General features: G+C 43.0%; 1 protein-coding gene across 1 annotated transcript in view; it reads left to right on the top strand.

Annotated features, from left to right (window-relative positions):
• Window positions 1-24,980, top strand: part of LOC132817309 (desmin-like) — a 167,015-nt gene that overhangs the window by 94,331 nt on the left and 47,704 nt on the right. Inside the window, exon 5 of the mRNA XM_060827720.1 lies at window positions 19,541-19,627. Within this exon, the coding sequence (XP_060683703.1) occupies window positions 19,541-19,627 (87 nt within the window). The remainder of the gene's footprint in view (window positions 1-19,540; window positions 19,628-24,980) is intronic.

Genomic DNA, 24,980 nt, shown 5'->3' with positions numbered 1-24,980 from the left:
TATGTTTTCGGCTGGAGGAAAGCTTAGAGTGCAGTTGCCCAGGGAACATTGCTTTTCCTGATAAATATCAATGATCTATATCTTGGTGTGTGTAGGGACAAATTTAAAGTTGCAGATAACTTGAAAATCAGAAGAATTGCAAACTTTAAGGAGCATATAACCCTTTTATTAAAAAGGGAGCTGAGAGAAACCTGGGAATTATAGACCAGTCAGCCTGTTGCTGGTGGTGGAATAAATGTCAGATCGAAAGCAAAAACAGAAATTGCTGGAAAATCCCAATGAGTCTGGCAGCATCTGTGGATGAAAATCAGAATTAGCATTTCGGATCCAGTGACCTTTCTTCGGAACTGTTAGATAGGAATGCTAGATAGAGTCCATTATAAATGATATAATAACAGAATACTTGGACAACAGTGGCAGGATCGGTCAAAGTCAGCATAGATTTACAAAAGGAAAATCCTACTTGACAAATTTACTGGAATTCAAGTATTTACCTAATAGAGTTAATGAGAAGGAGTTTGTGCACGTGGTTTATTTGGTCTTTCAGAAGGCTTTCAAGTGCATAAAATTAAAGCATTTGGAATTGAGGGTAGTGCATTGAGATGTTTAGAAAACTGGTTGTCAGGCAGGAAAGAAAGAATATGGAAAAAGGGCAGGCAGTGACAATGTATTATTGATTTAGACGAGGGAACTGAATGTGATACTTGCAAACATGCGGGTGACACAAAGCTGGTTGGGAGGGTGAACTTGAGGAGGATGTAGAGTTGCTTCACTGTGATTTGGACAAGCTATGTGTTTGGGCAAATGCATGGCAGATGCCGTATAATGTGGATAAATGTGAGATTCTCCACTTTCAGATCAAAAACAGGAAGGCAGATTATTACCTGCGTGGCTATAAACTGAGAAAGGGAAATGTGCATGAAACCTGGGTGTACTTGTACATTAATTGCTGAAGGTAAGCATGCAGGTACGAGAAGGCAAATGGTACAAGGCCTTGGTGAGACCATGTTGGAATACAGTAGAAACTTGATTAACCGAATACCGATTATCTGGAAATCGGATTATCCGAACGGAATCTGACAGTCCCATGAAACTGTTACAACAAAGTGGCGTAACTGATAATGGTGTCACACCTGCATCTTTTGTTAGCAGCACAGGGTAAATGAGGGTTACCTGCACTGAAGAAGATCTGCAAATGTTGCATAAAAGAGGTGTTAATGATACTGCTGCAACAATCTCAGCCGATTGTAGCAATGTTAACACCATTTTAACCAACAATGGTGCAACGATCGTGTCTTTAGTTTAACTGAAGAATACAGGGGAGTATTTGCACAAAACATGATGTGCAAATGTTCCAGCAAATAGGTGTTAAAGACACTGATACAACAATCTTAGTCAGTCAATTGTCGCAGTGTTGAAAGAATTTTAACACATGAAAATGACAGACATGCTGAAGGATTTTAAAATGCACGACAAAATCAGTGGTGTCATCATTCCCTCTATGACTCTTTTCTGAGTTGATATCTGGTGTAACTGATCGAGTTTGTTGTACGTACTTACCATGTCTGTGAAGAGAAAGTGACAACTGAACAGGAAGGTTGAGATTTTATAGCATCTGGATCATGGTGAAAAGGCATCAAAGATTGCACAGGAGTACAACATTGGAATAGCGACAATGTCTGACATCAAAAAAGCAAGACCTGCGATTGAGAAATTCATCAGCCTAAGTGACTGCAACTGCTCTGAAAAGAAAATCCATGAAGCCAGCCAAGGATGAGCAACTCAACCAAGCTGTATTTTTGTGGATTTCACAGCAGCGTGAAAAGGGAAAGCCCATACCTGGCCCGATGATTCTAGAAAAAGCTGCCAGTTTCCATGAACGACTCCACACCGGTGAGACTGATCACAGCGTATCATTGGGCTTCAAACATCATCACAACATTAGGCAGCTCATCGTTCCTGGGGAGCAAAGGTCTGTGGGTGTCAGCACTGTGGAAGACTAAAGACTGAAACTGCAATCCATCATTCATGAAGGAAAGTATGAACCTGAGCAATTGTACAATGCTGGTGAAAGTGGATTGTTCTGGCAAGCACTGCCAGATGAAACACTTGCATCTACTGCGGGAAAGCAGGTGTCGGGACATAAAGCGGGACATAACGACTTGTGTCAATGCCACTCGCGCTCATAAACTACCGCTTGTCTGCAGTGGATGATATGCTAATCCCCGTTGCTTTAAGAACAGTGACAAGAACCCGTTTTCCGTAAGGTACAAAGCACACATAATAAAGCATGGATGACATATCCACTTTTCTCATCCTGGTTCCATGAAGATTTTGTACTCGCTGTCAGGTCACATTTGACAAGCAAAGGACTCGAGCAACGTGCTCTTCTGCTTGTTGAGAACACGGGGGGGGGCACACTGTGAAAGGCAGCCAATTATAATCAGCAGATGGAGTTATCAAGTGTTTGTTTCTCCCACCGAACACCACTTCAAGGTTACAGCTGCTTGATCAGGGAATCATTGCAATTATGAAAAAAATATTATCGCTGTGACATGTTGCGTGCTGTCCTGTATGAAGACAATGATTAGAAAGGACTGCAGGAATTCATTAAGGCTATCACAATCGAGGACGCTCTGTTCATGATTACTGAATCTTGGGACCGCATTAAGCCATCAGTAATTGCAGAATGGTTGGTACAATAGCTTGCGTATTGGGAGCCGTGCCAATGAAGCGGACACCTGTCCGGAACAAAGCATAACCATTGACATCACCGAAAACTGCAGACAGCCAGACTTAGGAGACTTTGTAGAGACAGAGATTGATGCTTAGGCGAACTGTGACAAGGAAACAGAGACACTCACCGATGATTGAATGGTCAACGTAGTCGCAGAGGAACAGCGGGAATATACGAATGGTGTGGATAGCAAGGAAAATCTTATATAGACACCATCTCCAGTCCCTGTTAATGAAGCTATTGACAGTTTGCGACTTTTCATGGAGTGGTATGAAACACAAGGTGAAGTTGATGCTTTAAATTGATGCATCTTTGTCACATGTTATTGTTCGCAAAAAAAGAGCCAGCACTTCCTCAAGCAACAGCAGCTGGATAATTTCTTTGGAAATAATAACCAACCTCCACCTCAATGAATTCCTTTTATTGTACAGGTACAGAAAAAGTGATCTAAGTAGTAAAATCTCATAAATTTTTAAGCGTGTTTTGTACAAATGAAATAAAAACTCTGTTAGCATGCTTGTTTACGTAATTATGGGCAATGCAGCTTCCTTTGTTTAACGTCAAATCAATTTACCGAAAGATCGGTTATCCGAATGAAAACCTGCCCACCCAAGGACTTGGATACTCGAGGTTTTTTTTAGATTACTTACAGCGTGGAAACAGGCCCTTCGGCCCAACAAGTCCACACCGACCCGCCGAAACGCAACCACCCAGACCCATTCCCCTACATTTACCCTTGCCCCGAACACTACGGGTAATTTAGCATGGTCAATTCACCTAACCCGCACATTTTTGCGTGGGAGGAGACTGGAGCACCCGAAGGAAACCCACACAGACACGGGGAGAATGTGCAAACTCCACACAGTCAGTCACCTGAGGCAGGAATTGAACCCGGGTCTCTGGCTTTGTGAAGCAGCAGTGCTAACAATTCTGCCGCAGTCCCTGTATTGTGTACAGATTTGGTTTCCCTATCTGAGGAAGGATATTTTTGCTGTGGAGGGAATGCAGCAAAGGTTTACCAGACTGATTCCTGGGATGACAGGACCAACATATGAGGAGCTGTTCTATGTCCAGAACAATCGCGTAATTTAGATTTTAAAAAAAGCATGTATCCTTTTAAGCCCAGTAAATTTAAATCCTGCAAGAGCCTACATTTGTTTTGATCCCGCTTATGTTATTATTCAGCAAGTCAGAACCTAGAGTGACGATTAATTTGGTGGATCATTTTCTTAATGTAATGATGTGATCTTTCACTGAAACACAAGTACACAATGTTGCAAATCTGGTTTTAGTAGTAAAATAGGCATTCATTTTACTAAAGAAGATAAATCAAGCTATTGCTTATAACACAGTATGAAATATTTCAAAGCACAGTATAAAAATACAATATTCCACCTATCCAAAAATTGTTCCTTGACAGTATTCAAACATGAAAGAGAATTCCCTTCCCTATCACATCTATATGTTTGACTTAACTGTTGCTTTTAATTCCAAGTCTTTGAGAGTTTGATAACCACTTAATTGAGTATTTACACAACCATGTTTAAAATTTGTCAGCTTCGAAAAATAACTTTAGATTTCTAACTAAACACCTCTGGTCTGGAACTTTCAAACTGAAGTCCTTTCACTGCGGTAACGTATTCTCTAACTTTTCTGAAGTAACTACTATAGCTATGAGAAATTGTTTCATACATCTAACTCCAATCAGGACATTTGCAAACTTAAATCAAACGTTTTCCAAGTTGAGACTTCCCCTAATAAATAATCAATTCTAATTCTTCCAACTGAAAGTAATTTTGTGCCCTTTAATGTGTACTCTGTCCATTGGTAAAACTCTTCCAACAGTAACAAATTCCCATTGCCACCTCAAGATCACACACACACATATCCAACCCCACCCACACACACACATATCAATGGCTGATGCAGTAGAGTACAAGTGGGCCAATTAGCCCCTTGAATTTGTTATGCCCTTTAAGAGATGGTGGCTGATGTGTTTGTATTCTGAACACCACATCCACCCAAACCCGTGAGCCTTTGCTACCCTTCCCTAATAACAATCTACCTCTACCTTAAAAATATTGAATGATCCTGCCTCCACTGTCTTATAAGGCAGGGGCTCCAAAGTCATGGAAACCATTCAGGTGAAAAAAATTCTCATTTCTGTCCTGAAAAGACAACCACACCTAATTTTTAAACAGTCTAACTCACCCAATTTGCATACTGTTATAAGAAATGCATAGTGTTCCGCATTGTCTCCTCCAAACTGATCTCAAAACTCTGAGACCTTGGTCTCGGCTCCACTCTCTCTAACTGGAACCTCAGCTGTCTGACCCATAGACTGCAATCAGTGAAGGTAGGTAACTGCATCTCCTCCACAATAATATTGAACACTGGAGCCTAGAGAAAGTAAGGACTGCAGATGCTGGAGATTAGAGTCGAAAAGTGTGGTGCTGGAAAAGCACACCAGGGTCAGGCAGCATCCGAGAAGCAGGAGAGTTGACATTTCGGTTATAAGCCCTTCATCCAGAAGGGCGGGAGGAGGGAAGAATCGTCCATTTCACCAGTTTGCTCATCTCCCCTCCCCCCACCTCATCCCTCCAACTCGGCTCTGCCCTCTTGAACAGTCCCACCTATCTGCTCGACCCTCTGCTCTGACCTATCACCATCACCCCTAATTTGCATCTACCTTTCGCCTTCCAAGCTACCTTCCCCAGCCCCACCCCCATCCTATTTACCTCTCAGCTCCACCCACCTACCCACAAACACACACACGCACACACACACACATTCCTGATGAAGGGCTTATGCCTGAAACGTTGACTCTCTTCCTCCTCAGTGCTGTCTGACTTGACCTTTCAATGCTGGAGCACCCCCCCCCCCCCCCCCCCCCCCCCCCCCCCACCACCACCACCAAAGGATGCATCCTCGGCTGCCTACTGAACTCCTTGAACAACTACAACTGTGTAGCCAATTCTGAACGAACTCCATGTACAGGTTCACTGATGACACCACCATAGTAGGACAGATATCTAACAACGAAGAGCCAGAATACAGAGGGGAGATGGACAGATTGGTGATGTGGTGCTGCGAGAACAACCTCTCTCTCAACATCGGCAAAACTAGAGAACTGATCATTGACTTCAGAAAAAAAGGAGAACACATCCCTATCGACATGAAAGGAACGAAGATTGAGAGGGTGGAGAGTATCAAGTTCCGAGGAATGTCGATAACACAACCTGTCCTGGACTTCCAACTTAGATGCAATAGTCAAGGAGGCAGAACAAAGCCTCTTCTTCCACAAATGGCTTAGGAAATTTGGTGTGTCCTCAAGGACCCTCACCAACAAATGCACCATTGAAAGCATGCTGTCTGAATGCACGATGGCCTGGTATAGCAACTGCTCTACTCAGGACCATTAGGAGCTACAGAAGGTGTGTGCGTAGCCCAGACCATCATGGAAGCCAACCTCCCATATCTGGACTTTACTTACATGGCTCGTTGCTGTGGAAAGGCTGTTAATATCATCAAAGACACCTCGCACCCTGGTAATGCTCTCCTACATTCAGGCAGAAGATACATAAGTTGAACATATGCACCAGCTTCTTCCAGCTGTTATTAGTCTGATGAATGGACTATCTAATTTCAAATAATGCTGATCTTGCTAATGTTGATCTCGCCTAATGGAAGCCCTGTGTAACATAACCTGTATTTCGCTTAAGTTTTTTTTACAATCTTTATTCTGCACATCCCTGCTTACTATGATCTGCCCCTAATTGCTTGGAAACAAAGCTTTTCACTCTATTTCGGTACATGTGACAGTAAGTCAATCAATCAGTTAATGTTGAGACCACACACTCTAACCTGTGTTTCTGCTGTAATGTCTTATACATCACCTGGTTTGGTTATTTTACCTATTGTAGTTTTCCTTTCCAACATAACCTGTAAAGCAGAATTTTTTCATCAATGACGATCCCTTATCTCAAGATCTAAAGTGGGATTGCTTGTTGGTGGTTTTGCTCTCTTCAACTCCATTTACAATTCACTTAATTAGGCAATATATGCCCACATCTTGCAAGATAGTAACAACATCCGCTCTGGAATTAAGTCTGTAGGAATTGGAAAACTCTTCACTGCTGGATTCATTTCTGCTACAGTTGAAGATAGTTTTGGTTATTGAAGGCTAATCTGCTCAGCCTCAGGAAATCACTGCAGGATCTCCTCAGAGTAGTAACCTTATGCCAACTGCTTCATCAATGAGTTCCTTTTATCATAAAGTCAGAGTAGGGATGTTCACTGATGAGTGCATTATACCATCGGTAACATCTGAGATACGGAAGCAGTCCATTACCATAATTCAGCCAGGCACAGGTGATACAAATGACCATCTCCAAAAGGAGAGTTTCTGGCCACCTACCCTCAAGATTCATTAGTATTACAATTGTTGAGTTCTCCACCATCAATATTTTTGAAAGTTGTCACTATTCTCCAGAAACTCAATCGAAGCAGCCACACTAAATAGCACACCTCGAAGGCTTGGTAGCAGACCAGAGTGATTCCCCTCTTGGTTTCCTAAAGGCACGACTTGAAATATTTTTCAGCATTTGGATGGATGTAGCTTCAGCAACGTACAAAAAGTTTGATACTAGCTAGGACATGTTATCAGAAGTTCCTCGACCAGTTTAAACATTCATCCCCTCCACCATCACTGCATAATGGCAGCAATGTGTATGACCTACAGATTCATCATAGCAGCACCTCCCAAACAAGTTGCCTGTACTACTGAGGAGCATAGAAATAATGCATTCCAATTCCTCTCTAGGTCATACACTATCCTAACATGGACAGATTTTAATGTTTTTTTTTATTGATGGATTGAGATCCTGGAATTTCCTACCAGTATCTTGTGCTAACTAGCAATGAGGTTAGAAGTGAGAGATAAGCAGGAGCTCTCCCGTCTTTCTGCCTGCCCCACAATTAAGTCTGCAGTAAGGAGGCCTTTGGATACCATTCCTTCCCCACTGCTCAATCAGAAATCTAGACACTAGGAGCAGGATTTGGCTATTCATCTCATCAAGCCTGTTCCATCATTAAATATGATCATAGAGGATCAACGATGTCAACACTGTATTTCAACTTTCTCTCCACACCCTTGACTATCTAAAACATTATCAGTCACTTTCATGAATGTGTTCAATGTTCTGGTGGTCAGTTTTATGTGATGGTGAACTCAACAGTATGACCACCTTCTGAATGAAGAATTGTTTCCTCATCTCAGTCCTAAATAGCCCACCCTGTATCCTGAGACTGCGCCTCCTGTTCTAGACTCCCAAGCAGTGAAAATATCCACCATGCATGTAGTCTATTTAGTCTTGTTAGAACATTACATGTTTCATTTAAATTCCCCCTCATTCTCCTAAACCCCAGGAGAACAGGAGTACAGACCCAGTCAAAAGAATCTTTCCTCATAAGACAGTCCTGCCATCCCTGGTGTCAGCCTAATGAAAATTTACTTCTATGGCAAGTATATCTTTTCTTGGATAGGGAGATGAAAACTGCATATAATACTCCAGATGTTGTCTCATCAAGGCCTTGTGTAGCTGTAATAAGATACCCCTACTTCTGAACTCATTTCCTTTTGCAATGAAAGCTGAGATACCATTTACCTTCTTAATTGCTTGAAGCACTTGCAGATTCCATTCCCAATATATCACCATTTAAATAATATTCTGCTGTCTTGTTTTTCACATCAAAGTGTATAATTTCATATCTCTGTATTATACTGCAACTGCCATGTGTTTGCACTTGTCATTAACTTGTCTGGCTCACCTTGAAGCCCCCTTGCATCCTCCTCACAACTCTCAATTCCATCTAGATTTGTATCATCCGCAAACTTGGAAATATTCCATTTGGTTCCCTCATCCAAGTCATTTATATATGTTGTGAATAGCTGGTGCCCTAGCATTGATCACTAGTCCCACCAGTCACCATTTGTTACTCAGGAAATGACCCATTTATTCTCATTCTCTGTTTCCAGTCTGCCAACCAATGTCAGCATATTACCCCCCGTCCCATAAGTTTTCATTATGCTCACTAGCCTGTTTACTCAGGACCTTCTCCCTTACCTATTCTATGAATTACGTTCTTAATAAAACTCCAGCTGATTAATTATGATTTCCCTTTCATAAATCCATGTCGACTTGGTCTAGTCCCATTAATGTTTCCAAGTATTCTCTTATCGCATCTTTTATAATGGACTGGTTTGTAATTCTGTTTTTCACTTATTCATTTTTTTAAATAGTAGGGTTACTTTTGCCAACCTCAAAATGAGGGAACTACTCCAGATCTATAGAATATTAGAAGATAACCACCAATATCTCTGTTGTTTCCAGGGTCATTTTCTATGATGCTCATTACTGCAGGTTATCAGACCCTGGGATTTGTTAGCCTTTACTCCCATTAATTTTTCACCATTTCTATTAATAACAAATATACTGAAGACACTCAATACTGGACCCCCCCCCCCCCCCAAGGAGTGCGTACTTAGCCCCTATTGTACTTACTGTATACCCATGACTGCTTCGCCACATACCAACACTAATGCCATTTACAAGTTCACTGATGACACCACCATAGTCAGTCGAATCTCAGATGGCAATGAAACAGATTTCAGACGGGAGGTGGAAGACCTGGAAAAATGGTGCACTGAGAACAACCGAGCTCTCAATGCCGGCATGACCAAGGAACTCATTACTGACTTTTGGCAGGATGTCACTCATGCCCCCCTACACATTAACAGCACAGAGGGGGAGTGAGTGGAGAGTGTCAAGCCCTTGGGAGTGGTCATCCACAACAAACTTTCTTGGACTGTTCATGTGGACATACTGGTTACAAAGGCCCAACAACGTCTCTTCTTCCTCAGGCAACTGAGGAAATTTGGCATGATGGCAAATACCCTTGCCAACGTTTATAGGTACTGGATTAATGGTGCTGGAAGAGCACAGCAATTCAGGCAACATCCAAGGTGCAGCGAAATCGACGTTTCGGGCAAAAGCCCTTCGCATCGAGAGCATTCTGTCTGGATGTATCATTACCTGGTATGGCAACTGTACAATTCAAGATCGGAGACAGTTACAGAGAGGGGTGAACTCGGCCCAGACAATCACAAAGGCCAACCTCCCATTTGTAAAATCCATCTCGCAGGCCCGCTGTCAAGGAAAGGCTACCAGCATTCTCAAAGATCCATCCCACCCTGGCAATGTTTTTCTATAACCTCTACCATCAGGGAGAAGGTACAGAAGCTTGAACACACTCACCAGCCGGTTTCATAACAGCTTCTACCTTACTGTTGTTAGAATACTGAATGGACCCACAAACTCTTAACATTTGCCTGTACCTGTGTTTTTGTTTTTGCCGCTGTTTACCTATTATTTACTTATCTATGCTACAACTATATGATCTGCCTGTATTGCTTGCAAGACAAAACTTTCCACTGTGCCTCGGTACATGTGACAATAAATTCAATTCAATTTAATTTGAAACATTGATAGAACTAGAAAGGAGGATTTGCTGAAAGACTGAGCAGTTAGAAGCTAAATAAAAAAGTAAAACCTCCAGGGAAATCATCTCTGGATAATTGTGTAAGCCATGGACAAACTAACACAAGGTAAATAAAGTCAAGGATTTAAATATGTGGCTGAATGATTGGTGTGAGGGAAATGGCCTTCAGTTTGTGGGGCACTGACACCAGTACTGAGGGAGAAGCAAACTGTGTCGGTGTGACGGAGTTCACTTGAAACATGCTTTTGAGTAGTGATCTGGCATATCAAGTAACTAGAGCTGTAGAAAGGGCTTTAAACTGTTGGGAGGGAGAGAGTTTGGGAGAGGGGAAATATAGGCTTATAAAGCAAGAAGATTTGGCAGCATTTTGGAGCAACTATTTTGATAACAATCTATAGAAGGGACAGGCATGAACAGTGTATATGCATATTGAAAAACAAGAGTAAATAGAGTCAAGAGGCGGAAAATGGTAAAAGATAAAAATAATGGCTCTTTACTTGAATTCTGTAGTATTTCAGAACAGCATAAATGATTTATTCACACACAGGTTAATAGGTATGATCATTTAAACATTACAGAGATGTGGTTACAAGACACTCAAGGCTGGGAACTATATTCAGCGATAACGTTACTTTTCAAAAGAACAGGCAGGAAGGAAAGGGTGATGGGGTAGCATGAAATGAGTACTGTAAGAGTGAAATGATCCTGAATCAGAAGATGTAGAGTCCACATTAGGGATGGTAAGAAATAAAAAGAGAAACAATACATTGGTAACAGTTATCTGTAGCGCCCCCACCCCGGCAGTAATTATAAGGTAGGACAGAGAATAAATCAGGAAATATTGAGTGCATGTTAAAATGCAATGCATTATTCATAGGTGGCATTAACCTTCATTTTGATTGGGGTAGTCTCATTGGCAGGAACAGGCATGAGGAAGAATTCAAAGAGCATCTGTGGGACAGTTTCCTAGAATTGTATGCATGGATTCAACAAGGCGTCAGGCTATTTTAAATCTGGTGATGTGTAATGAGGCAGGTTTAGTAAATTATGTCAGAGGAAAAGATTCTCACAGATCAGTGACCATAAATTGGTCGAATTTAGAATTCAGTTTGGGACAGAGGAACTTGAGTCAGAAAAGAACTGCTAAGCTTAAATAAGTTTGATTACAAAGGAATGAGTGCAGAGTTGGCTGGATTGAACTGGGAAAGGAGTGTAGTTGCAATGATGGTTGAAGAGCAATAGCAAATGTTTAAGAAAATTGTTCACTCCAGAGAGGAAGAAGGTTTCTAGGAAGGAGAGAAACTTGGAAAGTTGAGGATAACCTCAAACTGAAATTTAAAGAATTAGAAGGCAAAAGTCAGTGAAAAGCCAGAGAATTATGATTGTTTCAAAAACAAACAAAAAAAAGATAAAATAAACTTAGAGGGTATACTTGCAAGTAATATCAAAACATAAAGCAAGAGCTTCTTTAAAGATAAGAAAAGAGGAGAAAAGCCAAAGTAAACATAGACTCCTCAGAAATGTGGCTGAGGAAAAAATAATGGGGAACCAGGAAATGGCAAGGAATGAGTAAGTAAGGGAGCCCTGGCTGACAAGAGTGTCTGTTCAATCTGAGAGTTGGCTCTGAGGAAGCTGGATCAGTGTCACAGGTTCTCCACATGCAAATAAAGGGTGATAGGTGATGGAATACCGGCCTCTGTGGAGTTATTTCAGTGTGAAAGACTGAAAAGTCCCCTAGATCTGATAGACTGCAACCTAGGTTTTAAAGGAAGTAGCTGCAGAAATTTTGGAATCCTTATATTCTGGAAAAATTGTGAAAGATTGGAAAACTGCTATTCTAACAATTTTACATAAAAAGGGATGAAGAGAAAAAAATAGGTGACTACAGGCCAATTAGCTTGATCTCTGTTATTGGGAAAATGTAATAGTTTATTATAAAGGATGTAATAGCAGAGCATTTAGAAATACGAGATATGATCAAACAGAGTGAGCATAGCTTCATGAAGGGCCAACCATATCTGTAAATGTTACTACAATTGTTTAATGAGGTAACAGCAAATTGACATAGGGGAAGCAGTAGATGTAATACATTTGAATTTTCAGAAGGAGTTTGATAAGGTACCACACATCAGGCTATTTAATAAGAGACCATGATGTTTGCAGTAGAATAGTAACAAGGATAGAAGAACACAGGAACAGGAATAGGCCATTCAGCCCCTTGACCCTGCTCTGTCATTCAATACGATTATGGCTGATCTGTGGCCTAGCTCTATATGATTGCCTTGGCCCATATCCCTTGACCACATCCTACCTCCCCCTTACCCATGACACCACCGCAACCTATCAAGCCAAAATCACTCCAGCTATCCGTGCCCTCATTGCCTCTGGTGATCTCCCCTCCACTGTCTCCAAACTCACAGTGCCCCAGCCCCACACTGCTCACTTCTACCTGCTCCCCAATATCCACAAGCCTAACTACCCCAACTAACACATAATCTCAGCATGCTCCTGTCTCATCAATCTCATCTTGTTCTACCTCAAATCCATGTACCCCTTGGTTCAGGCACTTCCCACATACATCCACCACACCAATCCCACCCTCCATCTCTTCAGTAACTTCTGGTTCCCCGGCCCTCAGTGCTTTATCTTCACTGTGGACATGCAGTCCTTATATACATCCATACCCCATAATGATGGCTTCCAGGCCCTCTGTTTCTTCCTCTCCAAAAGGCCCATTCTGCCCCCCTCCACCAATATCCTCCTCCTCACTGAACTGCTCCCCACCCTCAAGGACATTTCCTTTAACTGGTCCCATTTCCTCCAAGTCCAAGGGGTGGCCATGGGCATCCACATGGGTCCCAGCTGCGCCTGCCCCGAGTAGTCCCTCGTCAGTACCTACACAGACACTGTGCTGCAACTCTTCCGCCTTTACATCAATGACTGCATCAGTGCAGCGTCCTGCACCCAGGCTGAACTGGAGCAGTTCATCAATTTTGCCCATAACTTCCACCCTGCCCACAAATTCACTTGGTCTATCTCGGTCACCTCCCTCCCCTTTTTTTGGCCTCTCCATTTCCATCTCTGGTGACAGTCTCCAGACAAACGTTTACTACAAACCCACAGACTCTCATAAATTCATAGATTATGCCACCTCCCACCCAGTATCCTGCAAGAACTCCATCCCATTCTCCCAATTCCTGCGCCTCTGCCACATCTGCTCAGACGAGGAGACATCCACTCATGAGCATCCCTGATGTCCACCTATTTCAAACAATGTGCTGTTCCCCCCCTCTGTCATCCAGACAGCCCTCCACCACACTATTCCCTGTTTCGTTGCTCTAAATACCCCCTCCAAACTCAATAAAGACAAGAGTCCCCCTTGTCTTCACCTACCAGTCTCCACATCCAATGCATCATCCTTAAACGCTTCTGCCAACACCAACTAGACCCCATCACCAAGAACATCTTCCCCTCCCTACCCCCTTTGCAAGAACTGCTTGCTTCAACAGTCCTTGGTTTGCACCACTCTCCCCACCAACCATCCCGAGCCCTACGTACCTTCCCCTGCAGCCGGAAAAGATGAAAAACCTGCCAGTACACCTCTCTCCTCACCTCCATCCAGGGCCCCAAACCAAGTCTTTCCAGGTGGGACAGAGGTTCCCCTACCTCTCTTCCAACCTGGATTATTGTATCCGGTGCTCCCAAAGTGGTCTTCTCTACATCGAGGAGACCAAACGTAAACTTGGGGAATGGTTTGCCAAGCATCTCAGCCGGGCCCATAGGGGCCAACCAGATCTCCTAGTCACTGCCCATTTTAATTCCCCTTCCCACTCCCTTTCTGACATGACCATCCTCGGCCTCGTCTATTCCACAAGGAACCAAACCGCAAATTAGAGGAACAACACCTCATCTTCCATCTGGGCAGTCTATAGCCTGAGGATTTAACATTGATTCTCTAATTTTAAATTACCTTCCTTCCTATCCCCCGACTCCCTACCCCACCTTCTTCACCTGATGCTGCCTGGCTTGCTGTGTTCTTCCAGTCTCCTGTCCAGCATCTGCAGTTAATCTCAAGATTAACACGTGGGTTCATTTGGCAATTACAAGGCAAGTGCAATATTAGCATTCTAGAAGGCTAGAATACAAGAGTAGGCGTATACTGCTGTGGCTGCTCAAGGCTCTGGTCAGACTGCATTTGGAATATTGTGAGCAGTTTTGAGTCTCAAATCTAAGGAATGAGGTGCTTCTTGACTATTTTCTGCAAAAATATGGTAAAGTCACCATACAATCTCTCGAGAGATTTGACTGGTAGTGTTTTAACCAAGGAGTTACTAACCTCAGACAAGGGGAGAGTTTGCAAAGGAGAGCCCTCTATGGTAACCACAGCTGTGTAGGAAATGAACCCATGCTACTGGCGTCAGTCTGTACCATAGACTAGCCATCCAGCCAACTCAGCTGTAGTTTCCAGTACAGCAGATGCTGGAGATCAGGGTCAAAAAGTGTGGTGCTGGAAAAGCACAGTCAGTGAGGCAGCATCCAAGGAGCTGAAGAGTTAACATTTCAGGCATAAGCCCTTCACCATTCCTGGAACATTGACTCTCCTGTTTCTCGGATGCTGCCTGACCTGCTGTCCTTTTCCAGCACCACACTTTTCAACAGGTTGTGGAATAATGTCACTCGGACTGTAATCCAGAGCCCCAGACTAATGTTCCTGGAACATTAGTTCAAATCCCACCATGGTAGATGGTGAAATTTGAATACAATAACATCTATTATTAAAAGCTATCTTAATGTAACTATTTTTTAAAAACTGCAAATGTTGGAAATCTGAATCAAAAACAGATTGTTGGAGAAACTCAGATCTGACAGCATCTTTGGGGAGAAAGCAGAGTTAACGATTTGGGTCCAGTGACCCTTCTTCTGTTCTTAAGGAACCCAGCACCGGCATTATGGGCTGAAGGGCCTGTTTCAGTGCTGTACTGTTCTGTGTTCTATAAGACACTCAATTCAAGGGCAGCTAGGATGGGCAATAAATGCCGACTTGCCATAAATACCTCCAGTCGTAAAAGAATAAAAAATTCTCTAGTATGATTGTTCTTATTAATCTTGTCTGTATATTTATTCAGTCAAACATGTTTTTAAAATATTTATTTATTGTTTGGTTCAAGAAAGTCTCAATGAAATTGTTATAAATTTTGCAGCTGTTGTGTTCAATGTTGAGTTACTCACAACAAAGGATTCCACCAGTATACCTCTTTGCTGTCCACTTTCTAAGGAATATATCGATTAACCCCAGGGTCATAGCTCAGATCCTTTGAACATACAGGACTATTTTATGTGAACATGAATACAGTTGTTACTGAGAAGTTCTTTATACTAATATAGGAAAATCATTAAAGATGTACTCTGCTAGGCAGAAACTATTTTCAGGAGAAAGTGAGGACTGCAGATGCTGGAGACCAGAGTTGAAAATTGTGGTGCTAGAAAAGCGCAGCAGGCCAGGTAGCATCTGAGGAGCAGGAGAATCTCAGAAAGAAGGGCTTATGCCTGAAACGTTGAATCTCCTGCTCCTCGGATGCGGCCTGGCCTGCTGCGCTTTTCCAGCACAGAAACTACTTTAGGTTTAGCTGAATTCATTCATTCGCACCTCTTCTTAGAGTGGGATTCTGGCAAGAGAAAAAGAGAATAATTCCTGTTATTTCTCCTTCATTCTGCAACAAAGAATCTAATCTGTCTTTTAATAAGATGTCAGAGCTTAATGTGGGAACTTGCATCACCCTATCCAAAATCTCCACTGGGTACATTGAATAAAAACATTGAAGCTCAAAATAAAATATTAGAACTTTACTAGAACCTAACACAACTTGGAAAAGTAAAGGAGCTGCTATTGATGGTCTAGTGTCCCACAAAAGCCCCACATGGTGGCTCAGTGGCTAGCACTGCTGCCTCACAATGCCAGGGACTCAGGTTCAATTCCTGCCTTGGGTGACTATTTGTGTGGAGTTTGCGCATTCTCTCTGTCTGTGTGGGTTTCCTCTGGGTGCTCTGGTTTCTTCCCACAATCCAAAGATGTGTAGGTTAAGTAAATTGGCCATGTTAAATTGCCCATGGTGTTAGGTGCATTAGTCAGGGAGAAATGGGTCTGGGAGGGTTACTTTTTGGAGGGTTGTTGTGGACTTATTAGGCCGAAGGGCCTGTTTCCATGCTGTAGGCAATCTAATCTAAAAGGTTTATTTTATCATGTAAGTGGAACCTGCTAAGGAATATACTCGTCATAATTTTCCCATTTATATTTAAATGACAGTGAAAATATTCTGCATTTCATGCCTGTTGTCTGTAAACATCAATCATAATTGCTACACAGATTAATGAATTTAAGAAATGCTCCACCATCCCACTTCATCACCAATTGAGGCCCTTAAGTGCTCACTTAAAGGTGTATTGTTTAAAAAACATCAAAGATAGGAGCAAGAGTAGGCTCTTCAACTCCTCAAGCCTGCTCCACCATATCAATATGATCATAGTTCATGATTGTGGTCAGTATCCTAATCCTGCTCTCCCCTGATATCCTTGATCCCTTTAACCACAAGTGTTATGTTAACCCCCTTTCTTTAAAAACATGTTTTGTCCTAATGACTTTCTCTGGCACTAAATTCCACGGTTTCACCGCTCTGAGTGAGGAAATTTCTCCACATCTCAGTCCTTCTAAAAGCCCTTTATCCTTTAACTATGACTACTGGTTCTGAACTCCCCAAAATCTAACCAGTCTCATCCTGTTAGAATTTTATAGGCTTCTATGAGATCCCTCATTCATCTAAACTCCAGTGAATACAATTCTAACTGACTCATTCTCTCCTCATACATCTGTCCTGCCATCTCAGGAACCAACCTGGTAAACTTTCACTGCACTTCCTTGATAGCAAGAACATACTTCCTCAGATAAGGAAACCAAAACTGCACATAGTATTCCAGGTGTGATCTGACCAAAGCCCTGTATAATTGGAACAAGACATTCTTGTTCCTATACTTGAACCTTCTTGCTGTGAAAGCCAACATGCAGTTTGCCTTCTTTATTGCCTGCTGCACCTACACACTTAATTTCAGTGACTGGTGCACAAGGACATCCAGGTCTTGTGAACATGCCCCTCTCTCAATTTATAACCGTTCAGTTAGTAATATACATTCCTGTTTTTGCTACCAAAGTGGATAACCTCACATTTATCCTACACCGTATCTGCTGTGTATTTGCCCACTTACTCAACCTGTCCAAATCATACTGCCACATCTGCATCCTCCTCACAACTCACCCTTCCACCTAGCTTTGTGCCATCAGCAAATTTTGAGATATTACATTTAGTTCCCTCATCTAAATCATTAACGTGTATTATGAATAGTTGGGATCCTAGTACCGATCCCTGCATTACCCCACCATTTACTCTCTGGTATTCAGGAAAAGATCGGTTTCTTCCTCCTGTTAGTTGTTGGGCTGCTAACAAATTTTATACCATCTCAATACACTAACCCCAATCCCAAGCACTTAGTGTTTATGTTAGTCTCTTAAGTGGAACTTAGTTGAAAGCCTTCTGAAAGTCGAAATAAGCCAGAATCACTAGCTTCCCCGATCAACTCTCCTAGAGTCATGGAGATGTACAACACTGAACATACCCTTCGATCTAACTCATCCATGCCAACCAGATATCCCAAATTGATCAGTCCCATTTGCCACCATCTGGCCAACAACTCTCTAAACCCTTCTTATTCATCCGCATACAAATACGTTTTAAATGTTGTAATTGTACCAGCCTCCATGACTTCTTCTGATAGAGAAGTCAACATTTTGAGTATAACCCTTCTTCACCTCCTGATACTGCCTGGGTTTGTGTGTTCTTCAAGCTTCCTGTTTGCCTACTTTAGATTCCAGCATCTCTAGTTTTTTTGTCTCAACTACTTCCTCTAGCAACTCATACTAAGCATGCACCATCCTCTGCGTGAAAATGTAGTCCCTTGGGTCCCTCTTAAATTTTTCCCCATCACCTTACACCTTTGTCCTTTTTTGCAAGGTTTGTGAAGGTTTGTAGCTCAGGTTGAGGTTTAGGGTGTAGGTTTGCTCGCTGAGCTGTAGGTTTGATATCCAGACGTTTCATTACCTGGCTAGGTAACATCATCAGTGGTGACCTCCAAGTGAAGTGAAGCTGTTGCCTCCCACTTTCTATTTATATGTTTGCCCTGGATGGGGTTCCTGGGGTTTGTGGTGATGTCATTTCCTATTCGTTTTCTGAGGTGTTGATAGATGGTATCTAGATCTATATGTTTGTTTATGGCGTTGTGGCTGGATTCTATATGCTCTAATCTTGCTAACCAGTCTACTATGTGGAAGCTAGTTGCATCTTCATAAGCTTCCATAGGTTTGTCACGCATGATTTCCCTTTACTAAAACTATGCTGACTATGTCTGATTATACCCTGCCATAAAATCCTTCAAAATAGAGAGGCTGGTCTAATTACAACATTTAAAAGGCATCTTGATGGGAAATGAATTGGAAGGGTTTAATGGGATATAGTCCACATGCTAGGTTAGAATATCTGGTCAGCGTGGACAAGTTGGATCAAAGGGTCTGTTTCTGTGCTGTACATCTCTATGACTCTAATAGACTCTAGCATCTTCCCTGCTACTGATGTCAGACTCACTGGTGTAAAATTCCAAACATTTCAGTTCTTGGCAGGACAAATATATATTGATAGTCTGTGCAGACAGACTGTCACATCTGTGCTAATCTGCACAAGTGAGTGTAAGGCAGGGGTCAGCAGCTTTTGATAACCAGAATTTCCCCTTTCCAGTTCCTAATACCAGTCAAAAGCCCACTAGCCACCAATCAATTGCTTGATTACTGAAAGTAGACCTTCGCATCCTAACCAGACATGGAATTCTGTTCTGCAATCCTAACTGCTTTCACATCTAGTTCAAAATGTAAAGATAATGTAAAGTAATTTATTGCATTACAAATAAATATATTTGAAGTTAAGAACAATTCATTGACTTTCAAGCTAATTTTAAACAATAGGCAATAAATGCTGGCCTAGATTAGAGTGGTGCTGAAAACGCACAGCAGGTCAGGCAGCATCCGAGGAGCAGGAAAACTGACATTTCGGGCAAAAGCCCTTCATCATGGTTAGCCAACTAGCTACGCCCTCATCCTACGACTGATTAAAAACAATGCCCAACTTACTCTTGTTACTTTTACAGTTTGAAGAAGCAAACAACACAGCACTACAAAATGCCAAGAAGGAACTCGAATGCTATCGCAAAGAGGCGAATGAACTAAAACTGAAAGTAAGTAGACAATTATTATTTCTGTTGTGCACCCATTTTGTTTTATTTATGTCAATGCTATATGCATCACCACAGAATGTCTGAGTCCATGATTTACACATGAAAGAAGTGAAACGATCACTGTATTCTAACAAATGAAAGGCTTAACTGACAATCGATTTTTTAATGTATAATTTCAGTTACATCACACTGTAAATTTTTGCTATAAATTCTGTGCCTTAGGATTGAGCCCTCCACTATTATCTGATGAAGGACCGTCGCTCCGAAAGCTAGTGCTTCCAATTAAACCTGTTGGACTATAGCCTGGCGTTGTGTGATTTTTAACTTTGTACACCCCAGTCCAACACCAGCATCTCCAAATCACGAGTCCACGTAAACATTTTTATCTAATGGATTATGTTGTCTCGCTTGCGGCCTAATGGATTCTCCCTGCTTTTTTTTATTTGTTATTTCCAATATGTATGTCTCCCCAGTATCCACTGCAGTTCACACCAGTAACAAACTTACTGCTGAGTCAGAAATTTGCAGTAGCAATAGCTTAAACACACCCCAGTGTTTCATGACCCTGATGGGATGAGGGTACTGGAAATCAAGCCCCACTATTCAACAAGTCATCACAAATGCAGATGGAGGGGTGTGGGGAGATGGCCAAGTGATATTATCAATAGACAATCAATCCAGAAATTCAGCTAATGTTCTAGAGACACAATAGACGGTGGAATTTGAATTCAATTTTAAAAATCTGGAATTAAAACTCAGTTGATGACCATGAAGCTATTGTCAATTGTCAGGAAGACCTAGCTAGCTCACTAATGTCCCTCAGGGAAGGAAATCTGTCATCCTCACCTTTTCTAGCCTACCTGTGACTACAGACCTACAGCAGTGTGGTTAACTCTCAACTGACTAGCAAGCTACTGAGTTGTATTAATTGCTACAAAGTCTCAACAAAGAAATGAGACCGGGCGGAGCACCTGGCATTGACCTAGGCACTGGTAGAAATAACCCTGTAGATCCTGCCAAGTCCTCTTTACTAACATATTGGGACTAGTGCCAAAGCTGGAAGAGTTGTATCACAGACTCATCAAGCAACAGGCTGACATGGTTATTTAAGGAATCATACCTTACAGACTATGTTCCAGACACCACCATCATCATTCCTGGATATGTTCTGTCCCACCGCAGAACAAACCCAGGAGTGGTGGTGGCACAGTGATGTACAGTTAAGAGAGAGTTGCCCTGGGAGTCCTCAACATTGACTCCAGACCACTTGAAGTCTCGTTGCCTCAGGTTAAACATGGTCAAGGAAACTACATACTGTCTTCCCTCATTTACTAAGTAAGTATTTCTCCATGTTGAACAACACTTGGAAGAAACATTAAGGGTGCAACATGTACACAGTGTAGGAGATTTCAGTGTCCACCACCAAGAGTGGCTTGGCATCAGCACTACTGATCAAGGTGGTTAAGTCCTAAAGGATATCGCTGTGAGACTGAGTCTGTAGCAGGTAGTGAGAGAACCAACATGAGCAAAAAAATATATTTGACCTCATCCTTACCAATCTGCGGGGTGCAGATTTATCTGACCATGACAGTATCGGTACAGGTTACCACTGCCATCCATCACGTACTGTTGCTGTTGGAAATTCCTCATCGCTTCTAACTGTCTCTCCAACTGATCCATTTGATCTGATAAGATTCACATCCAATAGTATTTATGGCAGATATAATCCGCAGTAACCCTTAAACTCTCTTTAAACTCCCACATCTGACAAGAAGTACATATCACTGTACTAAAGGCCATTTTTGCTCCTTCACAATCTACAGATCCAGAAAATAACACCACCTTATTCCTCTACAAAACACTGCCCCTGGTTAAATTAATAGTTATGGCTTACATTTGAAGTTTAATCAAGAGACATATTTCCAAAAACATATAATCAACAAAGAATCCATTCTACTCACTACTGCAGCCTTTCTGTTGGACACACTTAAAACAACAATTAACTTATCTGATTCTATGCTGTGAACTTCTCCCAAACAGGTTCCTCCAAGATTAGTTGTGAATTTCGCTGTTTGTTAATTTTCCCAGACGCACTCCGATGTCCAGCAATACATGAGTTCAAAACAGCAAAGGCAGGAACTGTGCAGGTTCTCTCTCTCTCTCTCTCTCTCCTGCAAAGACCTCACCATGTGCTTCCTTTGTCTGTTCTTCTCCCTTTTAAAACTGCTGTTGTTTTGACTTTTTTTTTCCAAAGTTCCAAAATAATGCAACAGCATTAATTGCTGCTCCTGGAATTTGAGGAAATCACCTAAAATACCTCAAAAAAGGAGCAGCTGTTACAGGCAGAATTTTTTCCCGTCCTCCATCATGGATGTCGAGAAACAGTTGGAGGCACTGAATCCTGCAAAAGCTGTGGGCCCTGACAACATTTCGGCAACAGTACTGAAGACTTGGTCTTCAAAACTTGCCGCTCCACTAGCCAAGCTGTTCCCGTACAGTTACATCACTGGCATCTTTGTTACAATGTGGAAGATTTCCCAGGTACACCCTGTACGCACAAAGCAGGGCAGATCCAACCTGGCCAGTTATGGCTCTGTCAGTCTACTCTCGATCATCAGTAAATCATTCCAAAGTGGCACTGGCACAATAGGTAGGATCGGGCTTGTCTGACCTCATCCACTCCAGGCTAGTGGCATTGTTTTCTTTATGTACCATTTGCCTTTTCTCCTTTCCCTCGTCCTTCTTCTTTGAGGCCAGAGGGATGATGGAAGCTGGTGGCTGCAGCATCAGCCACATGGATCGGGACTCCTTGCACCAGTAGGCCTGGATCTTGGACTCCTGGCAGCAGAGGTGCCTAGAGACTGAACTCTTGGCATTGTTGGTGAAGCAGCAGCAGGAGAGGTGTGGTCTCCTGGGGCATCAGCATCATTGTTGCTGTTCCCAGAGCAGGACTCATTGAGGACCGGAACACCTTACAGAGATCTCGCAGAAGTTCAGAAGCTGTGCTTGAGACCCCAATTTGAGCAGAAGATGAACAGTTATTTAAGTAATTACTTCTTAGTGTTACTGTAACTCAAAATGGCACTGGATTTGTGGTGACAAAATGGTTTTCACCATATCTTGAAAGTATATGTGACAATAAATCATGCATTAAAGTGATGGAAGGCATCGTCATCAGTGCTTATAAAGCAGCACTTGCTCAGCAATAACCTACTCAGTGACATACAGTTTGGGTTCCCCAGGGCCACTCAGCTCTTGACCTTGTTGTGGCTTTGGTTCAAACATGGACCAAAGAGCTGAATTTCAGAGAGGAGTGCAGAGTGACAGCCCTTGACAAGCGACTGTGTGGTATCAAGGAGTCCTAGCAAAACTGGAATCAGTGGGTATTGAGAGCAAGCTCTAGTGGTTGGAGTCATATCTGGTACATAAGAATGAGTGTTGTTGTTGTTGGAAGTCAGTCATCTCAACTGCAGACCATCTCTGCAGGTAGTGTCCTAGAACCAAACACCTTCAGTTACTGCATCAATGACCTTCCCGCCATCATAAGGTCAGAAATGCGATGTCCTTCGATGATTGTACAATGTTCAGCACCATTCGCAACTCCTCAGATACAGAAGCGGTTCATAGAGTCATAGAGATGTACAGCACGGAAACAGACCCTTCGGTCCAACCCGTCCATGCCGACCAGATAGCCCACCCAATCTAGTCCCACCTGCCAGCACCAGGCCCATATCCCTCCAAACCCTTCCTATTCATATACCCATCCAAATGTCTTTTAAATGCTGTAATTGTACCAGCCTCCACCACTTCCTCTGGCAGCTCATTCCATACACGTACCACCCTCTGCATCAAAAAGCTGCCCCTTAGGTCTCTTTTATATCTTTCCCCTCTCACCCTAAACCTATGCCTACGGAAAAGACTTGGTCTATTTATCCTATCCATGCCCCTCACGATTTTGTAAACCTCTATAAGGTCACCCCTCAGCCTCTGATGCTTCAGGGAAAACAGCCCCAGCCTATTCAGCCTCTCCCTGTAGCTCAGATCCTCCAACCCTGGCAACATCCTTGTAAGTCTTTTCTGAACCCTTTCAAGTTTCACACCATCCATCTGATAGGAAGGAGACCAGAACTGCATACAATATTCCAAAAGTGGCCTAACCAATGTCCTGTACAGCTACAACATGATCTCCCAATAGAACAAGATTTGGACAATTAGGCTGACAAATACCAAGAAACATTCGCACCACACAAATACGAGGCAATGACCGTATCCATTAAGAAACAATCTGACCACTGCCCTTGACATTCAATGTCGTTACCATCATTGAGACTCCCCCATCGCCTCCAGTGCAAGATGGTGGTGAAGTAACAGGGCTGCGTGCAAATTCTTGCCGGTGGCACATCTGTACCCATCTGCTTTCTTTCTTTATTTTACTTTTGCTTCTGCTCTTTTATTTGCTTTATTTTCCTTTTCTTTTGGTCTTTATTTCACCTTTTGTTTGGCTGGTTGGTCGGCAGCACCGGTGCAGACTGGCAGACATGGCGATGGCGGAGGTGAGGACATTCTCCTGGCAAAAACAGGTTTGCAGCGAATACTCCATTTGCCTGCCATTTGTGGCCTGTGACAGCAGCAGTGAGTCTGTTCCCCTGGTGTTTGGGCCCTGTGACAGCAGCAGTGAGTCTGTTCCCCTGGTGTTTGGGCCCAGTGACAGCAGCAGTGAGTCTGTTCCCCTGGTGTTTGGGCCCTGTGACAGCAGCAGTGAGTCTGTTCCCCTGGTGTTTGGGCCCTGTGACAGCAGCAGTGAGTCTGTTCCCCTGGTGTTTGGGCCCTGTGAGCAGCAGCAGTGAGTCTGTTCCCCTGGTGTTTGGGCCCTGTGACAGCAGCAGTGAGTCTGTTCCCCTGGTGTTTGGGCCCTGTGACAGCAGCAGTGAGTCTGTTCCCCTGGTGTTTGGGCCCTGTGAGCAGCAGCAGTGAGTCTGTTCCCCTGGTGTTTGGGCCCTGTGAGCAGCAGCAGTGAGTCTGTTCCCCTGGTGTTTGTGCCCAGTGACAGCAGCAGTGAGTCTGTTCCCCTGGTGTTTGGGCCCAGTGACAGCAGCAGTGAGTCTGTTCCCCTGGTGTTTGGGCCCTGTGACAGCAGCAGTGAGTCTGTTCCCCTGGTGTTTGGGCCCTGTGACAGCAGCAGTGAGTCTGTTCCCCTGGTGTTTGGGCCCTGTGACAGCAGCAGTGAGTCTGTTCCCCTGGTGTTTGGGCCCTGTGACAGCAGCAGTGAGTCTGTTCCCCTGGTGTTTGGGCCCTGTGACAGCAGCAGTGAGTCTGTTCCCCTGGTGTTTGGGCCCTGTGACAGCAGCAGTGA

The sequence above is a fragment of the Hemiscyllium ocellatum genome, chromosome 7, assembly GCF_020745735.1.
Source record: "Hemiscyllium ocellatum isolate sHemOce1 chromosome 7, sHemOce1.pat.X.cur, whole genome shotgun sequence".
Lineage (NCBI taxonomy): Eukaryota > Metazoa > Chordata > Chondrichthyes > Orectolobiformes > Hemiscylliidae > Hemiscyllium > Hemiscyllium ocellatum.
This window is presented reverse-complemented; position numbering and strand designations above follow the sequence as displayed.